Raw genomic sequence first — 27,152 nt, 5'->3', positions numbered from 1 at the left:
GTATTATCTTGAGTAGGAATAGTCTCTACATTCTCTCTCCGATCGGTCAGACAAAGACAGTCTGATCTCTCATGCCTACATTTGTACCAGTATCGAGAGGTACCAGTATCGTCGTATTCAAAGTTTTGATGAATAGCTTCTGCTAGAACAGTAACCTTTTTTACACACACGCACGCACGCACGCATGCACGCACGCACGCACACACGCACACACACACGCACACACTCACAGTCTTGTAAACGCATGCAATTGGGGACGAGATATTTTTACCATCACTTTGAGGACAATTTTTATATGTCATTAAGAACCTTAAAAATTAAAGGTTGAATTGCAACAAAATTCACATTACAGTTATTTGGTATCAAAAGATTCGCCATGTCTTACTCTATTGTGTTGTGGGTGCCAAATATGTGGGAATGTGATTAAAAGCTCGTAAAAGCTAAAAAACGAACATAAAATCGCAGCCACACGAGACCGCCCTAGTTTGGATTCGTTTTCCAAAACGGCTAAAATGTGACGTATGGGTGCTAAAACGGCTAAAATGTGTGCGAGATAGTTTATGTTTACACTTTCATGCATCCTTATTCGTCGAACTATTTTCACAAATATACTTCACGCTTGCGATAAAAACCATGTCTATTGTTCTTACGCGTCTGTTTATCGGCATCGTAATGCTGCAACTTTGAGCACTGATATCTCAAAACATAGCATAAAAATATGTTTAATTTTTTAAGCTTAGCTTGAACGATTGCATATCATCCTCTGATAAAAATGATGAGCCTTTTGGTCCGCTATGATGGTTGAAAAATGCTGTAGAAATTTTTCGCGCCATATAGCGGGAATTGTAAGTCACATGACCAGATAATGTTAGTTTCAGTTCAAGTTTGATCTATCGCAAATAGCAAACACGCTTTCTCATATTAAACTTGTTTATTTCAATTCGTCATAATCTCTAACGCGCCACATAGTGTTTGTGCAGCTGCCAAGCTGAGAAGCACCTTTTTTTGGCCAAGAGTTGAGAAAAGACCAGACCTCCACCGGGCGTGGAACAACTGGGTGAAGCTGGATGTGACAAACTTTATTTATTCGCCTGCTTACTCTTACTTTTGTTTTCGCCAGTTCAAAGACGACATGTTTTCTAACCTGTTTGCATACTCCACATGTCACCAAAGCACGTGAGTAATTTATTTTATGAACTACTTGTATTAGTAGTTGTAACTCGGGTTATTTTCTAGTATTCTCCTAATAGTACTGTATTAATCTATATTTAATATAACAATATTAATGTCATTTAATTGTAATATTATATTATTAGTATTTTATCTTTTTAATTACGTGTATTATCCTTATTATAATAACAAAACTAATTCATACTGCATATCTATCTGTAAAACGTAATATATTAATATATAATTGATAAAATAATGTTGTTTCACGATTAATTTCGCCAAATTTCTTAACCCCACTCACTTATAGATATGTTATATAAAATAGTTATTGTCATTTTCTGGTATCATCGTTAATAGCATATTAATATTATTAGTTGATTATTATTAGTATTAGATGAAGAATTTGTGCCAACCACTGAAGACTGGGAAGAGTTTGAGCGCTATGTTGGCCAGCGTCAAACGCTCTCCAATTACATGTAAGATAGAGCTGAACTAAACCAAACTTGACAAAATATAAAAAATATCCATTGAGTTATTACTCACATTTTATGTTTACAATATCATGGATTCTGATAGGGTTTTGTAAAATCTGTGTCATGATTGCATGGCTATATATTTATTCTTTTTCTGATCAAGCAAATATGATATAATAACAGGAAATGATGTTGTACAAATCTTATTGCAAGTCAACTATTGTGTCGTGATTTCAGACCCGAATCCTCCTTCAAAGAGGAGAAAATAATAGTAAGTGTGACAGCACTCCAGCGACTATTTCACTGTCACACCTGCGCCCTCCCCTGCTCATTCACGATGGTGCGAGAAGGCGGATGGGTAGAGTTCAAGGTTACATGTGCCTCCTGTCACCGATCGTACACTTGGGAAACAACTGCCAGGGTGAACAGAGCTCACGTCATCAACCCCCTGCTGGCAGCTGCATCACTCTTTTCTGGCGGATGCCTTACGCAGAACCTCCGTTTTCTGTCGCTCCTGAACATCGCAATACCAAGCCACAGCGTTTGCCTCTACCAACAAAGAGAATACTTACATGGTGTGAGTGTTAATATTTACTCATAAACTTGGAAAATGTGAGTAAAAGCTTGGCACACTAATTGAATAACGACATTTAGAAACAATTTTTTTCTTGAAATGAAAATATGTCATCCTTCAAGCAAAATATATTATAATTCAAAATTCTGATTCTTCATCATAATATAGCACAAAAAGGGGGAAGAGGATTCTACATTCTTAGACTAATGATAATGATACAAATTAATCTTGTATAATGAAGTTTTACAATATTTTACAGTGTATTGCTGAGCAGTACACCCTGCATAACAAGGGATTGATGGCAGCAATCGATTGGGAGCTTGATTTGGCAGGTGACGGTAGATGCGCTAGTCCGGGGCATTGCGCACTATACAGAGCCTACACTATGATGGATCAGAGCTGCGGTTTAATAGTCAGCAGCCATCTTGTCAAGGTAAAACTTTGACAGTTTTTACTTCACAGCCTGACAAAAACCCAAATTTTTTAGTAGTTATCAATACATAAACATGAAGTTGCTCATCTAGCTAAATAGTTCATTCAAATAATGTGAAAGTAATTGTTGGTCGTAACTTTCTTTATTTTGCAGTCAACAGAGACCACCAGCTCTAACACCATGGAGCTGGAAGGCTTCAAGCGATGCCAGTCCGATCTAATTTCCCACGACCTGAGAGTGAGGTCCATTACAACGGATGTTGTTACAAAGGTTGTGTGCATACTGCAAGCTTGTGTTTTGGCTTATGCCGCAAATTTGTCGCCGTGAGCGACGGCCTCTACCTGCCTGCTTGGTGTCTAAGATTCGGGCTCTTTTCCCACCAACGGATGATGAAGAAGAGTTTGCAGACTTGCAAACAAGATTTGCGGCATAAACCAAAACACAAGATTGCGGTATGCACACAACCTTTTCCGAGCATTTGGCGATGGCTCTCCAAATGGGAATAGATTATCTACCAAAACAATTATTGAAAAACAATAATTGCTGATCATCAAAATAATCTCGATCTTTATATAATAAAATCATAAAACTAATACACTCTCTACTGTAGTAAGTGTACAAGCCAAATATACCAGTTCTCCTTGTGTTCCACGAGTTCAGAATATGTGTGTTCAACTGATGCATTAAATGTGTAACACAAGAATTTTAGATAATGCTTGACACATTAGCATAGCCTTGGTGTTGTTGGCATTAAATGAATATCCAACTCACTATGATATCGCAGGTAATTATTCCACCTCAACTCAAGGGGTGCAGACGCCACAAATTCGTTTACACCAGGATGCATACACAGGCATTCATGCTCCCCTCGGTCAAGGAGACAATGCGCAAACTCGGCATAATGGCAGGACAAACATTCAGGAAGAGATGGCATGTCTTGACAACGCTTGCAGGCACACCACTCTGTAGCCGGTGGTATTAGCTCCTAAAGAAATGAACAGACATGTCTATGCAACCATAGCTAATACATCAGGTCGATGTTATCCAACAGTATATCAGTGCAGCACTAGATTTAAATATTAAAATTGTTAATGTTGTCATTCGAGAAAAATCTGTAATTATATTTTGGCAATATTGAAGCGATAATTATCATCATTAAAATCATATATAATAATATTCGTTCTATCACTCTCAAGCTAAAACTATTACCACTAGCTAGCTTGGCACATAAGAGCTGGCTAGTGTCGGTGCTTACTTGCTGGGAGGTTTGATTCTGTTGAGGATCTTCTTCAGATAGAGCGTCAGGCTCGAAACGCCAGGGTCTTAACTTTTCAGAATTTGACATTTTTTTATGAACGCAACTCAGACATGAATAGTCTAACGGAATGGCCAAGCCGAAACTGTAAAGTAGCGAGCATCTATATTTGATACGGAGTCTTAGGTAAAACCCGAAGTGTTTATCATAAACTATTGCTACGATAAGTTTGATATTGAGCTTTTTATTGGCCTTTCAATTCACGCGAGAACATCACGTGACAAGACAATAACCGTACAGCGCGGATACGTCATCGAAATCAAGAGATTCCAATCTACGGCGGCTTTTTGTTTTTGAGCTTTTAAGAGCTTTTAATCACATTTCCACATATTTGGCACCTACCACACTACAGAGTAAGACATGGCGAATCTTTTGATACCAAATAACTGTAATGTGAATTTTGTTGCAAGTCAACCTTTAACATATTGAAACATTTTTTGTTTGGTTTACGAATGCACTGATTTTGAGAGCTGTCACTTTATCCGTTTTTCAGTTATAGCTCATGAGAACTTAACACTAACTTTGGGGACTTCACCTCACACACATGTATGAATTTTTTATCTAATAAACGGGGACTTTTGTGTGTTGAAGATAACTCTGGCATATTTTTTTTCTTTTTCAACCATTTTGGAGTTGTCGGTTTGTGATATTTTTCCCACACTTTCATAAATGTGCTTGTAAAAGTAATCTATGACTTCATTTTTTCGCAAATATCAACTTAAAAGTTTAATAGTTCTTTATCAAACCTATGTAGAGTACTAATTCTACACATGTGTGATGCGCAAAGGTTAAATTGACCTTAAACTTTTACGTTTGGTAAGAAATTCAGTGTAACCAATTGCTTTACATAATTTACGGTGATTCGTTCAAGTTAAGGTTTTGAATTGCAAACAGCCAGGCCAGAGTTGCAGGCTGATGTGTTATCTAGATTTACGACTTTTCAACATTTAACGCGATTATCTTCAAGGTAAACATTTTAACATAGTTTTCATAAAACTCTTTGGGCCCTGAATAGACAACAAAGTTAATTACTATAATCGATTAAGTATTTTGCTATCTCATTTTTATCACTACCAAGGGCAGCCATCGGAAAATTTACATTGCGTAATCATGAGTTAACTTTTGTAAACAAAAGTAAAAAGAGCCAGGCCACCAATTGTGAGTAATTTTTTTTTAAATCCGGAAGCCAAATAAATTTGAATATAGCTAATTTTAGTTGTACTTTTCTGTTTGGTTGCACACAATGATTACCACTTTTGATTTAATTTTTTGTGCAATTCCTTTGTTTGTAAGCCATGCATAGGCAGAGACATATTAGAATCAAGCTTTGGAAATAAAACATTAGTATGTCTTATATGTCTAATGTAAGCCCGAAAAAAAATTTACCTTATAAAAAATATAATTATGTTTAATAAAACGTGCTACCCGTACCAAAAAAATTGCCTTCTATTACATTTTCTTAAATATATATCGAGTTGCCCATCTTTGCAACAACAATAAATTCAATTGTATCTATTTAACTGTTTTATAACAATATTGACTCAATATTTAGTGCAGATGTGACCAAAAGTATGCAAAATATTTTAACCATTAACTTGGAAATGTAAAATAATTACTATCACTGCACACACTGATTAGAGCTATCTCAGTACCATTAAAATAAGCTTTGTTCAATTTGAAGGCGCCTTTGTCATCAAAATTATGTATGATTCTACAGTCCAAATTTTTTGAAGTAATTGGCCAGTTATTTGAACTGCAAACCGTCATAAACAGTATCAAATATGTTGTCATACAATTTTCCTGATGTATGATATAAACATAAAAGAATAGTGTGTTTGTATTAGTATACATGTATATTCATTATTTAGGTAGAATTGACCAATTATTACAAGTGCACACGGTATCATAAACTCTCTCAATGCTAGTCTAGTAAGGAGTCTGCACTTTTCACCATCAACTATCTATTATAGGCCAATATGAACACAAAGGAATGTTGGGTATTTTAATCAGCAAGTTTGTAACCATTAGTTTAACCAATTAGTAGAAATATTATTGTGAAAAGATATCCTCATACTGGTTGTAGAAAAATTATCACAGGTGTGTATGATATTTTATTCATTGATTTGGGGACATTGACTGATTATTTTATTTGAGATCACAGTCATGATCATTCCTAATACAATCGCTGCAATATGTTCCAAATTTAATGCCAAAATATCAACCCCAATGAATATGCTTCTTAAGCGGTTTCCTGAACACATTGACCAATTATAACAAAATAACACAGTCAGTCATAGACAATGTCAACACCATTGGAACAATATGTCCCCAATTTGATGGTAAATATATTTTCACAGGTGTGTATGATATTTTAATCATTGAATTGGGGACATTGACTGATTATTTTATTTGAGTTCACACACAGTCATGATCATTCCTAATACCATCACTGCAAGATGTTCCAGTTTTAATGCCAAAATATCAACCCCAATGAATATGCTTCTTAAGCAGTTTCCTGAGCGCATTGACCATTTATAACAAAAGAACACAGTCAGTCACAGACAATGTCAAAACCATTGGAACAATATGTCCCCAATATGATGGTAAAATTATTCTCACAGGTGTGTATGATATTTTAACCATTGATTTGGGGACATTGACTGATGATTTTATTTTAGTTCACACACAGTCATGATCATTCCTAATACCATCGCTGCAAGATGTTCCAATTTTAATGCCAAAATATCAACCCCAATGAATATTTTTCTCAAGCAGTTTCCTGAGCACATTGACCAATTATAACAAAAGAACACAGTCAGTCATAGACAATGTCAAAACCATTGGAACAATATGTCCCCAATTTCATGGTAAAATTATTTTCACAGGTGTGTATGATATTTTAACCATTGATTTGGGGACATTGACTGATTATTTTATTTGAGTTCACACACAGTCATGATCATTCCTAATACCATCGCTGCAAGATGTTCCAATTTTAATGTCAAAATATCAACCCTAATGAATTGCTTTTTAAGCAGTTTCCTGAGCACATTGATCAATTATAACAAAAGAACACAGCCAGTCATAGGAGATGTCAACACCAGTGCAACAAAATGTCCCCAATTTGATGGTAAAATTATTCTCACAGGGTGTATGATATTTTAACCATTGATTTGGGGACATTGACTGATTATTTTATTTGAGATCGCAGTCATGATCATTCCTAATACCATCGCTGCAAGATGTTCCAAATTTAATGTCAAGATATTACCCCAATGAATATGCTTCTTAAGCGGTTTCCTGAGCATGTTGACCAATTATAACAAAAGAACACAGTCAGTCATAGACAATGTCAGCACCATTGAAGCAATATGTCCCCAATTTGATGGTAAAATTATTCTCACGGGTGTGTATGATATTTTAACCATTGATTTGGCGACATTGATGGATTATTTTATTTGAGTTCACACACAGTCATCATCATTCCTAATACCATTGCTGAAAGATGTTCCAAATTTAATGTCAAAATATCAACCCTAATGAATTGCTTTTTAAGCAGTTTCCTGAGCACATTGACCAATTATAACTAAATAACACAGCCAGTCATAGAAGATGTCAACACCAGTGCAACAAAATGTCCCCAATTTGATGGTAAAATTATTCTCACAGGGTGTATGATATTTTAACCATTGATTTGGGGACATTGATTGATTATTTTATTTGAGTTCACACACAGTCATCATCATTCTTAATACCATCGCTGCAAGATGTTCCAAATTCAATGCCAAAATATCACCCCGATGAATATGCTTCTTAAAAAGTTTCCCGAGCACATTGACCAATTATAACAAAAGAACACTGTCAGTCATAAAATATGTCAACACCATTGGAACAATATGTCCCCAATTTGATGGTAAAATTATTCTCACAGGTGTGTATGATATTTTAATCATTAATTTGGGGACATAGAACAATTATTATATTTGAACTCACAATCATGAACAATCTAAAAACCGTTGCTGTAAGATGGCCGTTATTTGACAGCCAAATATCTCAGACATGTTTACGCTATTTTAAACATTTGTATGGTCGCATTAACCAATTATGATAAAATAATGTGCAGTTTTAAGCCATGTAAAAGCCATCATGCCAAGATGTCGCAATTTGATGACAGAACGTGAAACCTTCGACAATATTTTACTACGTCAGTATAGTTTATGATAATAGTAATCTTTTTCAGCAACATCAAATAGTGTGTAATATTTTGAAAAGGTGATTCGTCCTGATTGTTAACTGTTGTTCACTTTATTTTTTTGATTCAAGACATAAGGCATAACACTTTGGCAACTGTGAAGTAATTTGACGCACTGTGAAAGCTATTTATATAGGAAAATATGTACGCATCTCCTTAGATAAATGGGCATAGTGGAAACCGTGTGATCTAAAATTAAAGTGAGCATAACTATCATTAACGCAAAACAATTATAATATTTGCTGTTTGAGGCAAACCGGGTGATGTTGCAAATAAAGTTTAAAATCTTTTGCCTAAGTAGATTTTTGACAAATTATTTGCAGTGCCTGTGAGATTTACAAGCTATCATTTCATTAACAACATGTATCACTCACTGAATCTGGTTGGTTTTTAGCTAACCATAAACCCGCGCACAGAATAGAATATTATAGAACCGGGTAGACAGAAAATGATAAGTTCATTTAATATTTGTAAAGTGTATATGCTATTGAGCACAAACTTTATGAGAGTTTAGGATCTTATTTGTCTTTGATTTAGTGTACAAACAGAAAATGTTAAAATATTGCCATTGTGCATGAGCAGTGCTGAATTTTACTGTTTGCAGTATTGAATAAGTTTCTTTGTTCCCTAAGTTTAATTGGTCCTTCTTCAATATTACATAATCATAAGCAGAACACGACATGCTCAATGTATGACAGGCAAAGTGTCAACAATGATAAACACGTTGGCTCAGAAAAATCTCAAACAGCGCCAAAAGTTTACCAATGCTGCAAGACTTTTTCAAACCAGTTATTAATAAAATTGAGTGGCTGTGAGTTACGCAAAGTAAAGTGAGATGAGTTTTCCAATCACTAAAACTAGAGGTCACTTTCCAACAAAAGTAGTCAATGGCCAGCTATAGAGTAATTCTCAAACAAATGTTTAGTTCAAATTAGCGATCACAATAGAACAATAAGTAAGTTATTGCACTATTGCTATTGATATCTAACTTTATTTTGGTACAATGCAATTTCTAAAAATACTTGTGTAGTGTTTAAAAAAATTTAAAAATTGACAAAACAGAAATTTTGGCTCGTGACCTTCCTTAATTAAAAGAACAAAAGTAATAACTATGTCAGCAGTAATAAAAAACAGTTAACAAGGATTTGCTGGCATTTTTGCAAGTGTGCTTTTCCGAATTTTCAATAGTGGATCTACCAGTTGGTAATTAGTGGTGCTCAACAGAAGTTTTTGTTTAATTTTGTGTCTAAATTGTCAGAAATATTTTTGCAAATTGGTATCATTCCTTCAGACTTTTTATTATTGTGAATTTTATAATTTCATATATTTAGCATTGTAATTAAAATATTAAATATTTTTCAATTTTGTACGTTATGGATTGCATATCTTAAGAAAAAAATTTTCTTCTCTGTGTGAGAGACTGCGTAAAGTCGCAAACCATATAATCTTATTATTGTCTGCAAATAACCGTATTGCATAATTTCCTTTGTTTTATTAATTGATCTTGTGGCTGTTTGATGTTGCATCATGATTACCTGGACCCTTGCTGCTTAACGTTTAGCAGAAAATAAGTGGAAAGTAATAATATCTTCTAGGTTCAGGAGATTCTCTTAACAACACTGAACGTATACCAAAACAACGGATGTTAAAAAATTTTTTTTAGAAAAACAACGGCACTAGAAAATAACTTTGCAATAAGTAATCACTCACTATTAGAGTTCTCACTGTGCAAGCCAGTTCATCAACCGAACTATCTAATGTGATGAAAAAGAAAAAAAACTTTGTGATTATGATAGTCACACCATCAACTTTGAGAATCATGCATTTTGGGTTTACAAGAGTTTTCCAATTGCAATTTAAATTAAAAACTAAAGCAAATCAGTAAATACATGACTTCAAACCTTCCATAGTTGGGTGATATAATTCTATTGTCTATCATAATTTTCTTCTGGTATAAGTTGCTCATGGTTAAATTGCATTAAAATTGTCAAAATACTAAATTTCTCTTGAGAAATTGAAAAAAATTTCATAAGAAAGACTTTTCATATTTGTTTTAAAATATAACTATTCATCTTTTTGTAAATTCGATTGTCTGATTAAAGAATTAACTTGTGTTCCATGTTACGTGTTGTTTTCATGATGTTTACAAATAACATATTTGACAATATTGCTCATGTCAGTATAGCGTATAATAATAGTAGTCTATGGGAACAACATCAATTTAGATAAAATATTTTAAAAATATGATTTGTCTTGATCATTAGCTTTTGTTCATTTTATTTTCTCTATTTAAGATGCATGTGATAACTCTTTGGCAACTGTGCAGTGATTTGATGCATTGTGAAAGCTGTTTAGATAGGCAAATATGTACGCATTTTCTTAAAAAATGGGCATAGTGAAAATCATGTAATCTGAAATGAACGTGAGCATGACTATCATTAATCTAAAACAAATGTAATATTTCCTGTTTGAGGCTAACTAAGTGTTGTTGCAAATAAAGTTTAAAACCTGGCACCTGGGTAGATTCTTAAAAATTATTTGCAGTGTCTGGGGAATTTTGAAGCCACCATAATATTTACAACATGTCTCACTCGATGTATCTGCTTGCATTTTAGCTAGCCATAAAGCTTTGCGCAGAATAGAATACTGTAGAGCGAAGTAGACAGAAAGTAATAAATTCATCAAATATTTGTAAATTGTATATGCTACCAAGCACAAACTTTATGGGAGTAAACATCTGATTTTTCTTTGATTTTGTGTATAAAGCATCAAATGTTATAATCTTGTTGTTACAGATGACCAGCAGTACTGAATAATTTTGTTGTTGTCTATATTTAACTCCTGCTTCTTCGATATTACATAATCATAAGCAAGACACTACAGGCTAAATGTATGACGGGCTAAGACTGAGAAGCGATATCACGTTGGCTCAAACAAATCTCAAATAGCATGAAAATTTTACCAATGCTGTGAGAGTTTTTCAGAGTAATTTAAAAAAAAACGAGCAACTATGAGCAACAAAAAGTAAAATGAGTCGGTTTTCCAAACATTAAAACTGTAGGTAAGATTTCCAACAGAAGTTGTCAATGGCCAGTTATAGAATAATTCTCATAAAACTGTTTACTTCAAATTCGCAATCACAATAACAATAGCACCATAAGTAAATTTATGCACTATCGCTATTGATATTTAAAATTAGTTTGCTACAATGCAATCTATAACAAATATTTGCAAAGTATTTTGAACTAAATTAAAAATAGCAAAAAAACAAACGTTTGCCTGTGAACTTTTTTAATTAAAACAGAGCAAGTGATAATTTTGTCAAGAATAATCCTAAAAACAGTTAACAAGAAATCGCTAACAATTTTGCCAGTGTGATTTTGAAAAAATTTGATCAGGGATCTACTATTTGGTATTTTTTGGTGATCATCCAAAGTTTTGGTTTCATTTTGTGATTTAATTATAAAGTGTTTTTTTTAAATTGGTCTAACTTCTTTGGATTTTTTATTGTTGTGAATTGTTACAAATAGGTAGCAGCCTCTCCTGCTTTATATAAAACTAGCAGATTGTCTGATTTTGCACGGGTAATAAAAATGACGGTTTTAAATTAGGGGTTTTTTTTATTTTTGCGTCCTGCATTTATTTCTGTGTAGTGTTTATATATTTGTGTAATTCATACTGTGCCTGTTTTAGTCTTACTACAGCTCTCTACTGATTGCAATATTCTTGCTTATCATACCAATCAAGCTTATGCGAGAGTCATGTAAGTTATGCATTGTTATGTTGAAACAATGCATACTTGTTATAAATGGAAATACAATAGAAGACAAAAAGACACTGAGATTTATATATAGATACATATATTTTCATTATGCATTGTTTATTTGCTGACACGTTAGCTAAGCGCATTTGGCTTTGTATTGCATAACAAACGAAGTTTCATGCATTCATTGTAGCGTATTAGGTTCTTAGATATATACGTATACTACTGAAGTCCAGCTAAAATTAAATATGATGAATACTACAATAAAATTAAAAAAATTTTAATCTATTGAACTCCATGAACCAAGTAGTAATAAACATTTAAAAAAATCATCCATGTTGGCGATTATTTACGTTCAGTATTTCACACCCATTTTACACCCCAAATACTCTTTTTGTTGTTTGTGAGTATGCAGAAACACTTTGCTTTTCTGTATACTTAATTTTTTGCCAACTTCATGTGCTCGGTGGACAATTTCATGTGCAATCTCATGTGCACACTTTCATAATTATGCTAGTAAAAGTTATGCATGACTTCATTTCTACTTCAAAATCAATTTAAAAGTTCCATAGTTGTCTATGAATTTTCTGTTGAGTAATAAACATACATATTATCACATTTTTTTAATTTACTTTTAGGAACTATTAATTCTACACACGTATGATGTAAAAAACTCGGCGTTAGGTGATTATGTTTGGATATAAATTCAATAAAACCAATTGCTTCCCAAGATCAATGCTGATCTTTGTGAGTTCAGTTTGTAAGTTGTAAACAGCAGTATTGGCAAACTGATGTCTTATCTAAATTTTTGTTTTTCTAACCAGTAATGCTTTTATCACCAGGGTAAAAATTTCCACAGAGTTTTTTATTAACTCTCAAGTCCTTTCACTTTGCAGAACTGAAAAGACAGCTGAATGTAATGTTGTTTTACATTCATGCCAAGCGATTGGCATAAACCATCACCAAATTTAATTACGTTACTGAATTAATTTTGTTGCCATATCTCATTTTATACCGCTAGCAATGCCAGTCATATTTACATTGTGTAAGCATGAGTTAACTATTATAAACAAAAGTAAAAAGAACGTGTGAGGCGATGACAAGCACTTTTTAAAAAATCCTAAAGCCAAAAAGAATTAAATATATTCATTATATGTTGACATTGCTGCTTAGTTTTACACATTGATAACCGCAATTGATTAAACTTGATACTGGTAAAATGAAGTCTGAATTGATTAAACTTGAAGTCCATTGTTTTTAAGCCATACATGACAAGCAAGCATAAAGACATAGGAGATAAATTATGATCAAGCTTTAGATAAAAAGATTGGTATTGTCAACATACTCAATATAAACTTGATGAAATATATATATATTTTCTAAAAAATACTATAACTATTTTCAATGAGGAACGATAAATGTATGGCAGAATTTTCCATCTAGCTATTTTATCCTCTAAAAATATACTACCTTGTCAATCTTTGCAATTGACTCTGATCTTTTAGTAGTAACTAAAGTCTTTTAGTGGAGCTTATGAAAGAATACTACATAGTAAAAAAGTTCAATGATGGACAGCTGGTCTGAGAAAGAAAAAACAGAAGATTTGATTGAATTCTAACAATATACAGATCTCAGATTAGAAATTTGCAGAGACACTTGAAATTGGTTTAATAATGTTTGTTTTAAATGTTTTGAACCAAAATTATCAAACAATCAAGTTAACTTTTAAAATATATTTTAAATCAGAATTTCAATAATTATTGTTCATAGATATAGGAAAGTTTAGACGAGTTAGAAAAAGCTTTGGAAGCTACATGTTTTATTTTTATATTTTATTCGGTCTAAAAATATCAAGGAATGATTGCTTTGGTTCCCGTGACCAACACGTAGAGGCGACTAGGTCGGCTTACTCTACCGGTCAAACATTAACCACTTCACAGGAGGTTGTGTACTGGTTCCTCGTGACCAACACGTAGAGGCGACTAGGTCGGCTTACTCTATCGGTCAAACATTAACCACTTCACACAAGAGATTGCACAAAAGGGTTTGCACTAGGTCGACAGGGTCGACAGGGGTCGACAGGGGTCGACAGGGGTCGACAGGGTTGACAGGGGTCGACAGTGTTTTTAAGAGTCTTTTCCAACAGCACAGTCCATAGACCAAGTCTTTGGAGATAGCTATATGCCGTCGTGATCCTCATGTTGCTAAGATAGCAGAAGGAGCGTGATTCAATCGCAATGACTGTATTGAATGAACAAAAAGGGCCGAGACCCTATATTATACACACGAAGTTATGCAAATTAGGTATAATAAGCCAGCCTCCCTCAGGGCGTGGCTAACAATTATAAAAGAAAGAGAGCATAACCCTTTTAGAAAAGTAGCATAACTATTCAAGAGAGGTGGAAGTTACGTTTTCCACCACATGATGATGTAGTAAAGTTCTTGCAAAGACATTCAATGGATCAAGATTTGAAGTCAATAAAGTACATGTACAGAAATCTTATGCTTTAGACTATGTGAAATTAACCTGAAGTTTTATGCAGCTATAACTTATGTAACAAATTTACATAATGAATTCAAACAAATTTTTTGAATAATAAAGCACAAATTTTTTAATTACGAATAAACTACAACCATACTAAAAGTAAAAGCCAGTAAGTAAAGGAGGATGCATATGTGAGAATATTTGAAAAAGTACAAGAGCTCTCAAGGATTATTAAAGTCCTGAACTATTGAAGGAAGCAAACGAGACACACTTTCAAATGTCTGCTGAGCTTGTATAACTGCTGACCAAAAACGTATTGTAAAAAAACTTTGCAAATACTAAACTACAAAATACATTTGTAATGCAGAAGAGCAGATATAGCCATTAGCTAAAAACAAGTTAAAAAATAGTGTAAACTCTCAATTTGAATTCCGAAGCTACAGTATAGATAAAAACTCACAAATATTGTGAGTTTTTACAAGATAGAAATTAGCTCCCCAATAAAATATATGTCCCCAATTGTTAGGTAAAAGGTTTATATGAGAAGAAAACTCCGCAAATAGTTGCCTACTAACGAAATGGAAACAGGTCAAATGTGTGTGAGAATTTAGCAAACTTTATGGGGACTTACATACTTTCTCACACACCCACACTCACAGATGTTCTCGTACAAATGCAGGCAATTGGGGACAATGCTCAGATTTTGTCGGGAGTTGGATTAAACTATTTATTTTTTAGTTTTCTATAAGAAAAAAGAGTTTAAAAGATTGGGGACGTCCCCAATTTCCTAACGTCCCCAATTTGTCTGTTAAATTCTGGTGTGAGTCCCCAATTGCATGGCATGCATTTACAAGTTCACACACACACACACACACACACACACGCACGCACGCACGCACGCACGCACGCACGCACGCACGCACGCACGCACGCACATATATTTAGGATTTTTATTTTGTTCTCTCATTCCGTATTAATTGTATCAATACCAAATCATCTTTTATTGTAATCAAAGCAAAAAGACTTAATTTAGCTATTACATGCTAATCACTTCACATTTACATTTAAACACTTTTATAGTTGTTTTATGTTGTTTCTAAATTTATTTGTCCTCCACAAAACATTTTTCTTCATGATATGAAGTTTGAAAGTTACGGTTGGTTGGCAAAGCTTGAAAACCTTTACAGTTGTTTTAATTTTTCTCTTAATTTATTCAACTGCACAAAACACTTTTCTCATGATATAAATGAGGTACAAGTGTAACATGTATTTTATTAAGAAATGGTTATTATTTTATTTCCATGATAAGAATAAGTGATATTAAAAGTTAGATCATTGACAAAAATGTTGTTTTGCTAATGGTTATTGGAGCTATTAAATGTTTTTTTTTGCAGGCTGAAGTATTTTTATGTATAAAACACAAATAACAGAAATTGTATGTTTATAGTTTTCTAACTGTTAATCACAAAACAAAAAACTGAAATATTTTCATTTTTATTTTTTCCCATAAACATTTATGACAGAATAAATAATTATTTCAAATAAAATCAGACGGTTAAAAAGCTATTTTCAATATTGCTACTTCAAGGACTTTTATTAATTATTTAAATTAAAAATATTTATTTCAGTTACTGAAGTAATGCCACTAACAATAAAAAGCACCAATATATATTTTTATTGTCATTTGAATGACATAAACACTTTCTCATCATCATTTATCATTAAACTGTAACATGTGTAGTATAACGTAATATGACCTTTTTCTAATTTTGCTTATCATTCTATTTTAGGTTGGACAAACTAGGACAGCTGAAGGTTCTGAGGATCAACTATTTTCAGGGTAATGCTGGAGATCTACAATCTGTACTTGAGAAAGTGACCAAACTGACTTCATTAGAAGAACTAGACTTGGCACGCAACAAGATCAATAAGCTGCCAGACAGGTAAGAAGGATGAGCTTAACTTCAATTAGATTTACTCATGAAAACTCTCAGTAAAGTTTTATTGTAGTCTATTATGAACAATGTTGAAAGTGTAAAGCCACATTTTGCTGCCATTTGATAGTGCCTTTACAACTTCATTTATATAAAAGTTAATATGCAAAATTAATAAAGAATATTAAAGTATAATAGTAAAAACAAAATAAGACTATTGAGGTCTCAATTTGCCCAACTTTCATACACAGTGCCAACACTTTACTGTCTACATATTTTTACTGCTAGCTCTACACATATTTTGTAGAGAATTTATAAATATATGTTTTACTTTTGTTTTAGATCAGCTCATGTCTGTAATAATAGAGATGTCTTGTCTATACAGCATCGTAACTTCACATACAAGTTTAGTAGTGATAATGGAGTTTGATGGGTTTTAAAACATTGCACTATTAATATAATATATCTTAAGCTCATGGAGTGCAGAAATAAGCCGTAAGCAATGAAACCCAGAAGGCTGTGTTTGTTAACAATGCACATACAAGTCATGGTCTTCTAGGGTTACTTTTCTTTTACTAGACATAAGATCTCTAAAGTGAAGCTCACTCCACTAACTTTCAAGTGCTACAAATAAGCCAGTAGTTCTGCATTGCTGATTACTAAATTTTAAAAATACACTCGGGTGCCGTGTGTGTTCATTTTACCTCCACATGTATATGCCCTGTGTTTTCTGTCAAGTGAATAAAGATATCACATTAATGCAAACAATATATATCAACTAACACAGATATTTCTCGGTATCTCGATCCACATTTATTAGGAGATATTTGACAAATTAGAGGTTAGTTAGCAGATTTATTACATTCAAAAGGTTTAATATTGCTCCACCAAAAAGAGGGCAATATATAGGCGACATTCGCTTCTCTCGTAATGGGGTTAAATTTATTATTCAAAAATTCTGTTAAGCCATTAGAAAGATACACTGCAACTCTCTACTTGAACGCCGCCTCCCATTGACCGCCACTATGGAAGAAAAGTTGAAAAATAGAGTGCCATGGCATTCAGTTAGAGATTTTACGTGTATATATGCATATATACAGGTATATACAGAATACATCAGGATATTATGGTGGAAAACAATGTTTTTAATTGTTACCATTCAGTACCTACAATCACAAAGTAATAAATACTTATTTAGTGGCTATGATCTCCAATAAATGGTAACATTATTATGTACAATACTTTAAGAATTCTTCCCTTTAAGACAGATTTAGGGCTAACAGTGGTGTGAGAGAGAAATGTGAGTGATACATTCGCTACCCTAGACTAAAACATAGATCCCTACATAAACTTTTATTTTGACTTGAATGAATTTTGCTCACTAAACATGCAATTAAAGCTAAAAATTTAATATTTTATTAAACCTAAAAGATTAATTAAACTTATTTTAAGAATTTATTATCCATTTTGGGCTCAACAATGTCTGTCTCTTTTTCATTGTAAGTTTTAGTCAACCTTATTAAACTTTATTCACAACTGATTGAACGAGAACAATGAAAGGTGCAGTTTTCAAAATCGGTCTTCTCACATGTTGGCTGTTTAATGGCCAATAAACAGCCAATATGTGGGAGGCATTCATAGACCTTCACATAAGAAGGTCAAAGCATTGCCAAATGGCTGTGAGTTTCTGGGAACAGTTGTGTATTTTTGGAAGCAAAAAATAGCTTGCTCAAAATTCTAATTACCATTTGAAACCTCTCTGTCAGAATAGGGTTATCATTGTTGATGTTTCGCAGTTGAACCCTTAACATTTCCGCAGCGTTCAAGTGACACCTTTCACCATTACAAAACAGTTCAGCAAACAAAAAATTGGATTGTTTTATCACCAAGTGTAGCGGTGCGCGTGTTTCTTACCAAAAGTAGTTGCACAACAGATGCGACAAAATGATGATTTATGCAGACATCGGTGTTTTAAAGGGGGTGTGCTTCTTTGCAAAACTACCACTGTTTGGCAGAACTCTTCAGAAAGTTAGAGAAAGACCCCACTCTAAGTCAATTATTTTAAACAGTGGCATTTAGTAGGAGATTTACAGCCACAAATGCTAGCTTGTATAGCAATATGCAATCCTACACAATAACAATTTTCTTTTCAATACACTTTTCCTCCCGATACTGCTGACATGCTTCTCAGGTTTGATTAAATCAAAAGGCAGTCACGGTTTTTATTTTTGAGTGTGACCAACAGAAAGTAAGATAGCTGCAATGTCAGTGATAGTTGGCCTGTGATAGTTGCATGTCATGAAATCTTTACGGTACTTAAAAACTACATAATTTTCTGTTCTTTGCTCTTTAAACAGCAGCGACTCATTGGTTTCAATATGGCTGTTCACGGTCATAGAATAATTTGCGTAATACATCTCTGATCCTGCTTAGCAGGCCTGAAAAGTCCATACACTCGGAAAGTGTTGTTTGTGACCTCAAGCAACTTGTCTTCATTATGAATAAGAGTATTATTAAAAGTTGTGTCTCTCAACTCCGGTATCTGATTCTGCGGTATAGACTATTGGTTCATTGGTTTCAATATGGATGTTCACGGTCATAGACTACTTTGAGTAATACATCTCTGATCCTGCTTAGCAGGCCTCCAGATACTACACTAAAGTATCCAGACAATAGGAGAGTGTTGTTTGTGACTTCAATCAGTTGGTCCTCATTATGAATAAAAGTTGTGTCTGTCAACTCCGGTGTCTGATTCTGCCGTATAGACTATTGGCTCATTGGTTTCAATATGGCTGTTCACGGTCATAGAACATTTTGAGTAATACATCTCTGATCCTGCTTAGCAGGCCTCCAGACACTACACTAAAGTATCCAGGCAATATGAGAGTGTTGTTTGTGACTTCAATCAGTTGGTCCTCATTATGAATAAAAGTTGTGTCTGTCAACTCCAGTTTTTGATCTTGAAGCAGTTATGACAAATTGTTTAACCACATGTTTTTTAAACTTTTACCACAGCTGGAAAAGGTGGGAAACCTGGCGGGTACTCAACATAGTAGCATACAACTTGAAAAGTTTTTCAGCTGAGCCTACAGTTTCAGCTTCTTCCAGTGCCTCCTTCAACTTTGGATTATTTTCCAACATACCAAACAACCTGCATGCTTCCTGGAAATGCCATTGGCATAACCTTTAACAGCTCTTCAATTTTGAAACTACCCGGCACAATGCAAAAAAAAATTGCATTCATAACTTTTGGCTTGAGCAATGTAAATTCATGTTATGAAATAACTTTAATAAGCGCAAGAATAATCAGGAACTGCAGCTTCATGAACTCATCTCTTCCAGCGTTTGGTGGATGAGTGAACGATGGGAAAAGCTGAAAACTGACAATAAAAGAATGCTCTGAAATATTTATTAAATCTATAAAGCTTGAAAAAGGCTGTATGGGTAGTACTGCATGACGTTTGAGGTTATTGCAAAAGACTTGATTCCGTGCAATACACTTTCGAGCTATCCTCGAGATGATCACTCAGATTCTGAACAGTCCAGTGTCATTTAAAAATGGGTGACGGAAAATAAGCCACAATGCTTTGTATGCACTGATGCACCTTCAACTTTCACACCAAGTTTCTTCATCAAGCTGTGCTGCATCTCTTCCAAATCAAACACTGCTTGATCACTACCCTTATTGACATATTTTCACATGTATTTGATTGACTTCGCTGAGTTGAATAAACTCAACATTTTTGTGTACATTGAATACTTTGGACAGCAAAGGCAGTCATGCACTATTAATATATTGTCTAAAGTAATTAGGTAGGTTTCTCCAACAGCTCTCAATATATGGTGTACGATGAAACCTCTGCCGTCAGGAGGACATCAACTATACAGTAAATAACCATCTATGCTGGTGACTGTGTAATGAATGAGAGCCTTTAGGTACTTCTTTGAACTTGCGCCGCTTTCAAACAGGGGGTCAGTTAGTCACTTGAACTATGTACCATGTGCTTGATAACAATGAAGAAGAGTTCAGGGTCTTCCACTCAATTTGGAACCTCTGCTAAAATGATACCATCAATCTGTTCTGACCTGATGTGTTAGCATGACCGAATGTTAATGAGTAAATGATGTCATCCACATTTTTGCAATTACATGGTGTACAGTTGGCAACAATTAGCACAGCACCAAATATTGCACCAGTGATGATGCAATCCATCAGTTGTTTCTCTTTTAAGTGCAACACTCTCGCAAAAATATTGTGTCTGTCAATAGCTCTTCTGACCAGGCAGCAATTTATTGAAATTCTATTTCATTTACTGCAGCGGATAACTGCAATGAACGATAAACGGGTTTGGTATTCTGCAATTTTGCTCATATGACATTGCATCCTGTATAAGTTTTTTGTGTGTAGCATGGGCCACCAGTGAATGATGAAGGTAATATCACCATCTGAACCATTCAGCTTGCATTGCTTCATCAGCCACTTCATCATGTAGGTGGATGTAGTTATCAACTCTCAGCTGCTTCTAATGGTGGCAGATAAACCGAAAGCTTCTAGTTTTAAATTTAAATACTTGTGTATTGCAAACACCGAAAACAGCTTATGGCACCTGCAAATGTAAATAAAGACACAATTATAAGCAGCTTTAGTATATTTAACACTTGTTCATCATTCTACACTAAGCTATTGTATTGCTGGATGATATAGATTAAAAAGAAGCCGTCAAGAACTTCCTGTGCATCCGTATCTTGCATGCGTGTACAGGAAATTACATTATAGTCTCAAACAGGGAAATATAATGTGAATGTAAACACAACGGTATATCTATAGGGGAATCCAAGTAAAAGATAAATTTACCTCCATTATCCTATCGTCCTCTGCAGCATAACGCTGCTGATGCCTGTCAGCTCTAACCATAAGCTGTCTGTCCCAAACTTTAACCACCTGTTGCTCAGAAAACCCTTTGCAGGAACTGGAATCATTGTTACAAATCTGTTGTTCGTCAATAAAAGGTGTTGCTGAAGGAAGTCAGTAAATTAACGATGTTACTTAATTTAGCAAATATCAATGTCGATGTGATCTAATAATAGAGTAAAATCTCTAACTTTGTGATCACAGACAACCCGTTTTATGATTGATAACATTTATTATGACCTATATAAAACTTTTGTGCTAATTATTGGCTAAAGAAGAAATCTTTTATTTATCATTTAGGATTCTCTTGCTCAAAAACCTCACATATTGTTTAGGCTCTTGCTTTTCCACAAGACGGTTCATTTAGCCAAAATTAACAATTCAATGTTTTAATGTACCAATGTTTTTATTCTTTGATTATTCATGATCATCACACCTGTATGTCAGCTGATGCAACACATTATGTGAATCAACAGTTTTTACAAGCTATTGCAGAAATGTTTTTTTGTTATGCTTTCATAAAATTAAATTGGCGACAAAGGAAAAAGTTTCTACGCTAGACTGGTAAAAATGCCAGCAACAGGTGCAACCACAGCGTCAGCGGTTCCGGTGTTTGGTGGGAAGGTTGAGACGTATTTGGAAAAATTGGACAGTTATTATGCGTTTCACGGAACCAAACCGGAAAAGAAAAAACATGTGCTCATCATGGGACTGTCAGAAGAGCAATATGAAACGCTGGCCTGCCTAACTGCACCAAGGAAGCCAAAAGAAGTGGATGCAGAGGATTTAATTGAGCTGCTGTGAAGGCATTATGGAGCAACAACGAACAAGATGATGGAGCGGGCGAAATTCAGAGAGGTGAAAAGAGGTCTATCAGAGTCCGTTTCAGAGTTTGTGCTGAAACTACGCTCTCAAGCTCGAACGTGTGAGTTTTAGGCTAATTTGGAAGAAAATCTGCTAGAAACAGCTCCGGATAGGTGTCAATAGTAAGACAGTTCGGGACAGGATTTCAGCAATGCCAGCTGACAGACAAGCAGACCTTTCCGAAGTGGTAGCCATAGCTCGACAAGTAGAGATTGAGGAGAAATTAAACTCGATGAGTGTCACCACCCCACCCGCAGTCGATGTCTCAGCTGTAAGGAAGCAAAGGAGGCATGGTAAAAAATCATCTACTCCTAGTTCTACTGATAAGAAGAAAGCATGTTTCCGGTGTATGAGCGAGAAACATTTTAGCAGCAGTAAAGATTGTCCAGCCCTGCACCGTAACTGTAACACATGCCACAAAAAGGACACTTTGCGGGATCTAAATTCTGTATTGGAAAACCCAAAAGGTCTACTACTGTGTCCGCAGTAAACAACCCCGAGTCAAGCGATAGCGACATGTATGCCATTCAGCCTATTAGAAGTAAGATGCCTCGATGCTACATCAACATTATGGGTGAGAAAATTCCATTCGTTCTTGATACCGGAGCCTGCAGCAATATTATTGGTGTTGACACTTATAATAAGCTGAAGTCTAAGCCAAGCATCTCACTGCAAGCTGTCAATGATGATGACGATCTTTTTGGCTATGGCAGCAAGACAAAATTAGATTTGTGTGGGTCATTCAGTGTTAATGTTCAATGTGGTCATAAAACGGCACGTGCTATTTTCTATGTTTACAATGGTGTGGCTAAATGCTTGTTATCACATGAAACGGTTGTTAGTCTGTCTTTAGTGCCATATAGTGATAATGTTTTGTGTAACATTTTGCCTGGCAATTCTGATGACATAATTAAAAGTTTTCCGACAGTTTTTCAAGGTTTGGGTAAGCTGGTAGGATATCAGGTCAAATTCCACATAGACCCTACAGTAGAGCCAGTAGCTCAACCTCTTAGAAAAACTCCTTTTGGAGTCAGGGAGGGGTTACATAGGAAATTAGATGCTATGGTGGGTGAAGATGTCATAGAGCAGGTTGTGGGTGTCCCGTTCCGGTGGAGTAGTCCCCTGGTGTGTGTACCTAAAGACAATGGTGACATTAGGGTAACGGTTGACATGCGAAGGGCAAATAAAGCAATTATGCGTGAAGGCCACCCGATTCCCACAATCAAGGAAATGCTAGCTAATTTAGAGAGAGGGAAAGTTTTCTCTCGTTTAGATATGAATCAGGGATTTAATCAGGTAGAATTGGAGAAAAAATCAAGGGATATTACCACTTTCTCCACTTCATTTGGCTTGTATCGTTACAAGCGTTTGACAATGGGAGTCAATGCTAGCCCGGAATGTTTTCAGTATATCATCCAGCAGGTTTTGTCAGGTCTAGAGGGTGTACAAAACATGGCTGATGATATTTTCTTACAAGCTAGTTTGGGAGAGGAACATGATATAAGGTTGAAGGCTTTGCTTGAGCGACTCAGAGACGTTGGTATAACCTTGAACGCGAAGAAATGCCAATTCCGTTGTAGCAAGGTCAAGTTTCTAGGTTTTATTGTCTCAGATAAAGGTATATCGGCAGATCCTGAGAAAGTACAAGCGGTTGTTAATTTCAAAGCCCACAGAATGCAACTGAGTGTAGAAGTTTCATGGGTCTGGTGAACTTTGTGGGCCGCTTTCTCTCTGATCTTGCAACTGTGTCAGAGCCTATACGGAGATTGATGCATAAGAATGTTGTGTTTCGATGGGCAAGTGAGCAAAGAAAAGCGTTTGATAAGATCAAACACTTGATGAGCAATGCAGAAACACTGGCGCATTATGATGCTAATGCTAATACGAAATTAATTGCTGATGCATCTCCATTTGCTTTAGGGGCAGTGCTTGTAAAGACACACCAGGTGATTGCTTACGGTCATAGATCACTTTCTGATATCGAGAAGCGTTAAACGCCAAACTGAGCGTGAGGCACTCTCATTGGTGTTGGCGTGTGAACACTTTAGGCAATTTTTGTTAGGCACAGAGTTTGAGCTGATAATTGATCACAAGGCTTTGCAGTTTATTCTCAACAATCCTTGTTCTAAGCCAGTGCCAAAAATAGAGCGATGGACATTGAGGTTGCAGTCATTTAGTTTAAACGTGGTGTATCAGAGTGGCAAATCAAACATAGCAGATCCATTGTCTAGGATGGTGAATTGTGTTGTGATTCTCCATTTATTAGCAATGTTACAAGTGAGAGTTATATTGAATACACAGCTCGTGACTCTTTTCCGAAAGCTATAACATGGGAAGAAATAGTTGACCAGTCTAATCAGTGTGAGAAAATCAAGCTCTTGAAACAGGCCATTTACAGCAATGATTTTGGGAGTTGTCATACCTCGTTCAAAAGTGTCTCTATTGAGCTTAGTGAGGTTCAGGGTGTTGTACTGAGAGGTAAGAGGATTGTTATACCCAGAAGTTTGAGAGATAAGGCTGTGGAACTCGCTCATGAAGGTCATCAGGGTATTGTAAAAACCAAGCAGAGGCTACGAACCAAAGTGTGGTGGCCAGGTATTGACAGAATGGCAGAGAGCTATTGTAGGAAATGCATTGAGTGTATGACGGTATCTCAGCCAGATCCACCTCAGCAGGTGACAATGACAAAGTTTCCGGATAAACCATGGTCATACTTGAGTGCTGACATTTTAGGTCCTTTACCAGATGGTAGGTCAATTATGGTGCTTGTCGACTATTACTCTCGATATTTTGAATGTGCATTTCTAGGCTCTACCAAGTCTGCAAAGATGATTGAGTTTCTAGACACCGTGTTTGCTAGGTTTGGGTACTGTGAGACTCTGAGAACGGATAATGGTCCTCAGTTTATATCAGCAGAGTTTCAGGATTATTTACAGGCTTGTAATATAAAGTGGATATCAACTACCCCATTGTGGCCTCAGGCAAATGGAGAAGTAGAAAGGGTAAATCGTACGATTCTCAAATCCTTGAAAATTGCAGATGGTAAGAAGGAAAATTTAGGCAAGGCTTTGAGGGATTTTCTCATAGCATACAGATTAACACCGCACAGCAGCACAGGTGGGGCACCATTTAGCCTTCTGTTTGGTGGTCGTTAAATGGGAACTAAACTTCCTGGTTTGTGCGGTGAAACTGATCCAACTGTGTTTGAGAAAGCAGCTGATTTTGATGCAAGAGCTAAGCATGTAAACAAAGAAAACGTAGAAAAGCGTTTATCCAGTAAGGATATTGAGATCGGAGATCAGGTTTTAATGAGAAAAGGTAAAGGGCAAAAGCTAGATGGTAATTTTGAATCAAACCCCAAAACAGTTGTGGCTAAAGAAGGGTATGAAATAATTGTTAGGAATGAGAGTGGGAAACAAACACGTAGAAACTCAACTTTTGTCAAAGTTTTGCCTGACACAGTCCAACTGGCCCCTGGTAACCAAAGTACCTTACAGGGGGCCAACGGGGCTGACTGTTCTGTTCCACTGGCTCCTAACCATGACTCTACCTGACCACGTCACCCACCAGAGAGAAATGGGGATATTAGGGTACATTAAACAGATTACAGTAGGACCTTGTGGAATTTGAAGCTGAAATCTTATTAGCCCTAAGATACTTTATAGCTAGTCTCATTTTATTCTGATTATATATATTTTACTCTGTGTGTTATAAATTAGCTTTGTTCAATTGATGTTTTTCAAATAATTGCTTACATAAATGTAGCTGTCTGATTACGTCACAACAGGACTTAATGCCTGTAAAATTGGTAAGGGATGTAATGTACCAATGTTTTTATTCTTTGATTATTCATGATCATCACACCTGTATGTCAGCTGATGCAACACATTATGTGAGTCAACAGTTTTTACAAGCTAGTGCAGAAATGTTTTTTTGTTATGCTTTCAGTGTGGCAATCTATAATATTGTTTCTCTTATTGTGTGTCGTCTGATTCATCGCTGACTTGTTTGTGACAAAATCTTTCAGTGGAATAAATTAGTCTAGTCTAGCACAGCAAACAGTCAAGAAGCTCCCTGTGCACTTCTAATGATAATTACCGTATAAATAAATACATTAAAAATGTTAAATGCTTTTCAACAACAGAACTAATTTATTAGTATTTGTCTTAGGTGCCCTCATAACAAACAAGATGATACCAGATACTACAAAGCCTGTTTTTTAAGTAGAAATACAACTGTCAGAGCTCTAGTTTGTATTTCATAAATGCTAGCCATTTTATTTTGCTGCTAGCAGTGTTTAGATAATTTGAAAGCAGTTTGGACCAGCTAGGCTAAATTAATGCACACCTATATTATATATGACATAATATTTATTGAACGTAAAATAATTTACCAAATCAACTTGTATAAATCAAATAGTGATTATCTACAGCAGAAACTTTGTAAAATTAAAAACAGAATGTTCCGATAAAGAAGGTTTTGAATTTAAACTAAAAGGACTGTAACACTGTTAGACATAAACGCTGTACCAAACTTGTCTTCTTATAAAAACACATGGTTTCGGATTGTCGAATTTGTAAAACAACTCTTTTTACATTTGTGAGGAAACAATTACCAAAAAAAATGGCATTTTCTTTTAATATTTCATAGATATTTAAATATTGATACAGTGTTGGAACTCTGGTTAAAAAAGCATTTACTAAGTTTTAAAAATGTTATAGTGAATTTTGAAAAAGCGTTTGCAACATCGCAATGTAACTGGTGCAATTTGCTGTTATCTATTTTTTTATACCACTATTGATTAAATACTCATTCTAACTGTCTAAAACTATTTCTTAGGCCATCTAAATATATTTCTATTTTGAATATACCAGGCTTGCAAATATTTTGTAATCATATTGTTGTAAAGGAAACTGCTGGTTGTCTCCTCAAGATTAAATACCCAGAGTGTATCAACAATATGAATTTATATATTTG

General features: G+C 35.0%; 1 protein-coding gene and 1 pseudogene across 1 annotated transcript; both read left to right on the top strand.

Moving 5' to 3' along the window:
* Positions 1 to 1,585: 1,585 nt before the first annotated feature.
* Positions 1,586 to 3,270, top strand: LOC137388671 (uncharacterized). The gene is made up of 4 exons (XM_068075133.1): positions 1,586 to 1,646; positions 1,881 to 2,220; positions 2,477 to 2,650; positions 2,804 to 3,270. Exons 2-4 carry the CDS (start codon positions 1,981 to 1,983, stop codon positions 2,975 to 2,977), a joined length of 588 nt encoding a protein of 195 aa, XP_067931234.1. The 5' UTR covers positions 1,586 to 1,646; positions 1,881 to 1,980; the 3' UTR covers positions 2,978 to 3,270.
* An 18,611-nt stretch (positions 3,271 to 21,881) lies between these two features.
* LOC137388264 (uncharacterized) lies at positions 21,882 to 23,859 on the top strand (annotated as a pseudogene).
* Positions 23,860 to 27,152: the final 3,293 nt, after the last annotated feature.

This window comes from Watersipora subatra, chromosome 2, assembly GCF_963576615.1.
Source record: "Watersipora subatra chromosome 2, tzWatSuba1.1, whole genome shotgun sequence".
Classification (NCBI taxonomy): domain Eukaryota; kingdom Metazoa; phylum Bryozoa; class Gymnolaemata; order Cheilostomatida; family Watersiporidae; genus Watersipora; species Watersipora subatra.
Note: the sequence above shows the minus strand (reverse complement) of the source record. Positions and strands in the feature narration are given on the sequence as shown.